Genomic DNA, 7,242 nt, shown 5'->3' on the forward strand with positions numbered 1-7,242 from the left:
CCTCAAATGTGTCAGGGCGAGGGACACACACGGGGGTTTTGGCGAGCATCTCAGACAAGGCAGAGCCCTGTCATCTGGAAGTGGGGTGTCTCTTGCCACACCTGCTCATGCTAGGAGAACAGCACACCCCACTCCGGGGCGGTGACATAAGCCACTGTGTATCCAGAGACAGGGTTTGTCTTCTCTGCCCCTTGATCGACTCTCTTGCCCTCAGAGGGCTGCGGGGAGGACGAGGGACAGCATCTGGCCGTACTGGGAGGCAGTGGTTGCAGGGCAGGGAGGTATCTGCTGGTGTAGAGGCGGACTAGGCCACGAGAGGGAGCAGATCGCCTGCAGACAGCCTCTCTCTTGGGACAGGACCTCCACTGCCCAATTTCTCTCCCCTACATGCACACCTCCCTTCCCAGCCGAACCACACGGGTGCACCCAGCTGCATCTCCGTCCACACTCTGCTCAGCATCCCAGCCCCGCCTCTTCCCTCTGAGCTGTCCACTTCTCCCTGGGGCCCTTTCGGCTCCCTTTGCTGGTGAGCTGCCCACCACGGTCCCCTCAGGAGCTGACACACCCAGCTGTCTGCCTCCAGGCTGCTGCACCTGCGGGCCTTCCCGGGGCCAGCTCCCAAGCCCACCTGAGGAGGCCTCCCTGCTCCTCCCAGGCCCTAACTCCCCAAAGTGTGGCTGTCCCCTGGCATTTCTGTGTGGGTTGGGCACCGGGCCCCAGCATGGGGCCAGTGGGTAGAGGACATGCATCAGGACTCACGTACTGACCAGGAATCAGTGAGGGGACAAGGGAGCCGGCTGGCGTCTCCATTGAATCTGGCCATTGCAGGACACCTCAGAAAACTCGGGAAGGGCAGGCTGGAGTGCGACCAGGTCCCCATCCTGTTTCCAGGGGAGATCCCAGAGGCCAAAAACCTCAGGCCAGGAGCCTGACAAAGGCGCCCTGCTTCCCAGCCCTGCTGCAGTCGGAGCCACAGCTGAGCCTCGTCGTGGAAACCGGGTGCCATTGGGCAGGGTGGGGCTTGGTGTCTGCTCCAATGCCCTCAGAGTCAGTTGCAGGGGCGATGGGCCATTGAACCAAGTTGGAGCGGGTAGAGCCAGGGTCCCTGGCCCCATTGGTGAGGGGGGGACAGCTGGGACTTGGACCTCCACTGCCAGGGATGTGGTGGCAGAGGTAGAGGGCACTGGCCTGTGCCAAGGAGCATGGAGAGCAGGGGCCACTCCTGAAAAGGCCGGGAGGAGTGAGGTGTGGGCAGGACAGGGTTGCCTGGGGTGTCCTGGAGCCCCAGAGCCCTCACTGCCCTGAGAGTAGCTCAACTAGGGGAGTAGCTAAACCAGCAGCGGCCATCCCACCTCTGACTAGGGGATGTGGGCTTTCACAGGCCAAGCTGGGCCCACCGCCTCCCTGACTGCAGCCAGCAGGGAAGAGACCACGGGCTTTCAGGAAGGGTTAGAACAGGATGTCAGGAGCCCAGAGCCCCTCAGCCCCATTCACCTATAGCCATGCTGCCCGTCTGTTCCCATGGGATTTGCTGCGGATGCCAGAGCCAAGAGGGTTGTGGGCTCGTGTTCACCCAGGAGACCCTTAAGGCAGGATGGGGCCGGCACTGGCTTCAGCCCAGGGTGGAAACAGGCTCCAGCTCCAGGATGAAGCTCTCCCCTCACCCACTGCGCCCCACTCCAGACCAACCCTCACGAGAAGGCCCAGGTCCTTCCTCTGGCCCACCACAAGTCCCGCGGCCCCTCTTCTCTCTCCATGCCAGGCCTGGGGCCTTTCCACGGCTGCTCATCACCACCCCTCCCTGGCCCCCCAGCCCCCCTGACCCCACAGACCTTCCACTTCCCAACACGATCGTTCGTGGTCCCGGCACAGCCCAGAACAAGATGACTCAGACCTCCTACCCAGGCCAGTTCCCCGTGCCCAAGCAATGGCGCTGGGAGGGGATGCTGGGGACATGGTCGGAGGTGGGGTCAAGGCTGGGGTTTAGAGGTGGGTGGAGCGCCGGCCAGTCTGACCTGAGCAGGGAGGTAATCCCCGTGACCATGACCCTGACAACAGTGGTCCCAAGGCCAGTTGCCTAGAAGGCAGGTGACTTTCCAAGGCCAGACCCCAGGTGGCCTGGAGCTGGGGGATGAGGACTGTGTGGGGTTGGGGTGCGGCTGAGGCGGCCACCAGCCACGCCCTTAACTGCTGCAGTTGTCCGGAAGGGTGCTTGGGGAGGACCCTGTTTGGGGAGGACCCCGTTGGGGAGGATCCCGCTTATGCAGCCTGCTCCACTCCCATCAATGGTTTTAGCCCCAGATGGCGAAACCTTGCTGCTTTTGGGCCGTGGAAATGCGGGAAGTGGAGGTCCAAGCGGTGAACTGTGACACATGAGATGTGTGTGACCATCACCCACTCATGGAACGGGCATCTTCAAACAGTCCTTTTAGGGGCCTCATAAAGGGCCCCTCCCCAGATGCTATGGACCTTCCCGGGCCAGACGGATACTGAGGGCCACATCGCAGGTGCAGGGGCCCAGGTGGAAGGCAGGTGAGAGGCCCATTGCAAATGGGCTTCAGGGCGGGTGCTGCCTGGGCTGGGGCTGCCAGCTTCTGTGCTGGGGCAAGGCCAGGATGGTAAGTTGGGGCAAGGCTCTGTGCTGCTTCTGGGGCTGTGACCTGGGGCTGCCACATCAACTTGGGAACACCTGATTCCATCTGGCTGTGGCTGTCCTAGGCTGGAGGAGCCCACGGGGAAGGTGGGTTCCACAGGAGGGGAGGAGGGAACCAGGTATGTGGGGGACACACTGTCATGCCTGAGGTTGAGGGGAGCAGGGGCCAGGACACCTACGGGGCTGGGGGAAGATGGGGGTCAAAGTATCCCAGGAAGAGAAGTGGGAACACCAAAGCTGGAGTGGAGGAGCTGTCCCTGGGACAGAGCAGCAGTGGCCCCCAGGAGCTCCTGAGACCCCCGGGGAAGTGGAGCTGCCCAGCCCCACCAGCATCTGGCACTGGACACCACCATCTCCCCCGCGCTCCACACACCCCTCCTGGCTCCCGGCCTCCCAGCCTGGCTGGTAAAGACAGGGACATAGGAACAGGCAAAGCAGTGCGGCCTTGGATACAAAACTGTAAACACGAGTCTTTAAAATGACAGAGGCCTCCTTGGCCCCAAAATCTGAGCCAGAGGCCCCCACCGAGGGAGCAGATCTCCGCCCACACTGCCCTCCCTTCCAACCCGGGCGGTCCAGCAGGCAGGGGCTGGACTGCCTCTGCTCTGCTCCGGCCCAGGCCTCCCAAACGGACCCACGCCTGGGGCGGGCTGGTGGAGCTGGGGCTGAGGATCCGCGGTCCGAGGGATTCCTGAGATGAAGAAGCGGCCGCGGGACCCCAGGCACCGGCACTCGAGGCACCTGCCCCTAGGGGAGCCCGCCCCCACCCCATCCCATGCAAACCGCGCCCCAGCCAGCCCGGTATCTCTGCGCCCGAGGGGCGTCCCGGGGGCCGCGCAGGCCCTGTCACGTGTCCAGGGGGTCACGCGTGGGCGAGGAACCGTGGGGTCGCCCGGGTGGGCCGTGCAGCGGCGGCGGCGGCGGCACCGAGTTGCGCTGCGGGGGTGGCGGCTGCAGCTCCAGCGCTAGCGCAGGCGGCGGGAAGTCGCGCACCTGGCGGCGGTACTCCAGGAAGGTGCAGGCCTTGGTGGCGAGCGCCACCACGTTTTTGCCGACGAAGATGGCCGAGACGCGGCTGTCTCGGAACAGCGCCATGTTGGCAGCGCGCGCCAGCACGGCCACCACGTTGACGGTGGCGAGGCTGAGCACCGGGTAGAGCATCATCTTCTGCGGCGCGATGTGCTCGCCCTGCATACTGACCTCGCTGAGCGCCACGCAAGGCAGCACCAGCAGCAGCATGTAGCAGTAGAAGAAGGTGAGGCCCTCAGCCCACAGCGGCAGCCCGGAGCGCGGCGGCTCCCACAGGCTGGCCTGCATGTCCAGCAGGTCCAGCAGGTCCAGCGCCACCCAAAACAGGCGGCCGCGCAGGTCCTCGCGCTTGCGGAAGGTGCGCACGTACTCCATGCGGTCCAGCGCCACAAGCAGCAGGAACAGGCCGGGCACACACACGGACAGCAGCAGCGTCAGCGCCTTGCGCGCCACGGGGTCAGCCGCGCCGCGCCGCGCCGCCTTGTAGTTCTGGAAGATGAAGTAGAGCTTTATCTCCAGCACGAAGATGTAGAGGAACCACAGGATCATGGCGTAGCCGCGCTTGGCCGTGCGCACCTCGGCGCCCACCCACACGGCCACGTAGCGCAGCACCAGCAGGAAGCACACGTCGCCCACCAGCACGATGATGCACACGCCGATCTTGCGCGGGCCCTGGTTCTGCTCCACCAGGTACGCGTCCATGACCGCCATGCTGCCCATGATCACCAGCGTGGTCAGGCACACGTGGCGCCGGTCCGGGGGCGGCAGCACCATGGTCGGCCGCCGGACCCCGGCCTGGGCGCGCGCGGCCCCCACGCCTGGCGGGACAAGGCCCTGCAGCGCTCAGCCGGCGGGCATGGCGCGACGCGGCCTGGCGAGCTCGGAACCTGGGGAGACCGGAGGAGACAAGATCAGAGTGCGGGCTGGGGCGGTCTCCGCCAACATCCCCCAGCCCCGCGTGCTTCCCACCGCGCCAGGGCCCCGAGGCATCGCATACGCCTGCGCCCATGCGCGAACCGGCGGCCGCGAACCGCAGCGAGGCCTCCAGGGGGCGCTGCTGCCTCGCCCGAGCACCCGGGCCTCGTTCCCGCCGCCAGGAAGGAAACGGAACGGACGCGTTTTCTGCCCGCCGGGCGCGTTCCCGGAGCCCGGGGGGGTTTGTCACTGCTGGGCCCGCGCCGCCGTCCCTCCTGGCTCCGGCGGCCCGGACCCCACGCCCGCGCTGCTGGCCCAGGCCGTTTCCGCGGAGTTCCGGGCGTACCCTCTCCCTGACGCAGCACTGGGCAGGGAGGCGGGCCTGCCCTTCGCTCTTGGAGTGCCCGAGGAGGCCCCGGCCCTGCCAGGCTTTCTGATCCCAGACCGAGAGTCACCCAGGTTCCGACGCATCCGTCCCACAAGCCTCTCCGAGCCTCCCCGCCCCTGCCTGGCAGCCCCCACGCCCCTCCTCCCTGCACTGGCAGGCTCGGTCTCCCCTCCTGTCCACCATCCTGGGCGCGTGGCCACTGCCTGTCCTGCTCCCTATGGCTCCGCATTGCCTTGGCGAGGTGTTGTCCCCCACCCTCTGCCCCGGCACAGCCACCCTACTCTGCTCCTGTGCGCCAGGGCGCTGCCTGTGGCTGCCCTCGAATCTCGAGAAGCCCGTCCACCAAGGCCCGTCGACAGGCCCCTGCACCTGTCACACACCTGGCACTGGTCGTCACTGCCGTGCTGTCAGAGTCCCCACACCTGGGCCTGCGCACACCTGGGTGACGATGGAGGCCCGCGCGCCCGCACCCACCCCAAAGTCACTGGCAGGCTCACTCCCAGCCAGTCCCTCACCCCCTCCACAGCCCCAGGCCTGGGGCTCCGTTTACTGCCCTGTCTAGACAAAGGCATAAAATGTAATGTTCCCGTGACAGTCGGGCGCTCGGACTGCCCTGGTGACACTGCAGCCCCCACTGATCCGGGAAAGCATCGAACTCCGCACGCCCACCCCTGCCGCCACACAGCACCCGCCTCCCAGGATCCCCACAGCCACACACAGGACACCCCCACCCCTCGGAGCACTGACAGGTCGCGCAGAGGGTGCCTTGGGGGTCCTCAGCACATGCCCCTGCCTCCAAGGTTCCCGCACTCCGGGTCCCACCGGGACACTCACCCGGTTTTTACTTCCACTGGATCGACACGTCTGACCCAGAAAGCCCTCTCTGGGTCCACTCCGGGCCCACCTGGGCCTCCCCTAGCTGCAGCCGCAGCCGGAGAATGTCCTCCCTCTCCGCGCCTGGCGGGGCCAAATAGCTGAGGAGCCGCGGCGCCGCTCACCCTTTCCGGCCGTGCCTCCAGCCCCTCCGCCCCACTGCGCTGTCGCTCGATCCTCAGCCACTTGGCAGATGCGGGCCGAGGGCCGAGGGGTTCTGCGCTGGCGAAGGGACGGACTCCAGCCGCTAGCACAGCCCCTACCCCGGGAAGCCAGAGCCCGGCCCGGCCCGGCCACCCCTCCCTAGGGACCTGGCCCCAGGCCCACCTGTCCTGGGTCTCCTGGGCCCCGGCCGAGGCCCCTCCTCGCCCCACGCCCCGCGGCTCAGACCTGGCACAGACTCTGGGGCCTCCAGGCTCTTCACTGCCCGCGCCCCGCAAGGATCCCCGCCCAAAACCAGCCCTCGGAGCCCCCGGGAGGAGGGGCGGGAGGGGCTGCTGCGCTCCTGCCGCGGGCCGGTGCAGAGCTTGGGCCGCTCCCAGCAGGCTGCGTCTCTGCTTGTCCCCCCGAGGCTTCCCCACGCAGGGCCGGGTCCCCTTCACCCCGCCGGCCCCAGGCCTCACCCCTGCCGCATTGGCCCCCGCCCCACCCCACAGTCCCCACGGCCGGGAGGTGCAGGGTCGCCCAGGCCCGCTGCCCCCTCCGCGGAAGCAGCCACGCGCCCAGCCAGTCCCGCCCGCGCCCGCGCCTACCCCGCCGCCCGCAGATGCTGCGCCGCTCCCGGGCCCGCCCGCCCAGCCTCTGCCACCACTGCCGGGGCCTCGCCGGCTCCTCCCGCCGCGCCCCTCCCCCGCCCGCGCGGCACCGCCCCCGACCCAGAGGCCCCGCCCCGCGCCCCTCGGCCCGCTAGCCCCGCGCGACCTGGGGGCCTGGGAGCGCAGGGGTCCCGGCGCCCCGCCCCCTCCGCGGCGCCGGTTGTCACGGCGACAGCACTGAGCGGCGGCGCGCAGGACTGGTGGCTCCGGGGAGCGGGGCACCCTCGAGCACCCCCAGGCCCGGAGTCCGGTCTCCACCCTCCTCTCCCACCGCCCAGAATTGCCGGGTTCCGCCCAGTGCCCCCCCGCCCCGCGCCCTGAAACTCCGCTGCCGCCCCCTAGAGCGACCGCACTCAGCCGGACAGGTGCCCACCGGCCCGGGAGCTGGCAGGGACTTAGGCGCAGGGCTGGCCTGGCCAGCGGGGCCCTCAAGCGGAAATTCAGCCTTCCCAGGTTTCTTCTCAGGGCAGAGGAAAGGAATGATGAGCGGCCCCCACCTTCTTCTCCAGTCAGTCCAGGAGGCAAGCTAGGGTTTGGGGACTTGGGCTTCATTTTGTCACTGAGGTGAC

At 67.9% G+C, this 7,242-nt stretch overlaps 1 protein-coding gene across 2 annotated transcripts; it reads right to left on the reverse strand.

Moving 5' to 3' along the window:
• Positions 1 to 3,094: 3,094 nt before the first annotated feature.
• TMEM121 (transmembrane protein 121) lies at positions 3,095 to 6,679 on the reverse strand. 2 transcript variants are annotated; one of them, XM_033191005.1, is made up of 2 exons: positions 6,611 to 6,679; positions 3,095 to 4,569 (listed from the first exon to the last, which is right to left on the reverse strand). In XM_033191005.1, the coding sequence occupies exon 2, from the start codon at positions 4,454 to 4,456 to the stop codon at positions 3,500 to 3,502; it is 957 nt and encodes a 318-aa protein (XP_033046896.1). In that variant the 5' UTR covers positions 4,457 to 4,569; positions 6,611 to 6,679; the 3' UTR covers positions 3,095 to 3,499. The 2 variants fall into 2 exon arrangements, with proteins under 2 accessions (XP_033046896.1, XP_033046897.1); XM_033191006.1 differs by lacking the exon at positions 6,611 to 6,679 and adding an exon at positions 6,186 to 6,238 and having other exon boundaries at positions 3,104 to 4,569.
• Positions 6,680 to 7,242: the final 563 nt, after the last annotated feature.

This window comes from Trachypithecus francoisi, unplaced genomic scaffold (genome assembly GCF_009764315.1).
Source record: "Trachypithecus francoisi isolate TF-2019V2 unplaced genomic scaffold, Tfra_2.0 Lachesis_group3, whole genome shotgun sequence".
Classification (NCBI taxonomy): domain Eukaryota; kingdom Metazoa; phylum Chordata; class Mammalia; order Primates; family Cercopithecidae; genus Trachypithecus; species Trachypithecus francoisi.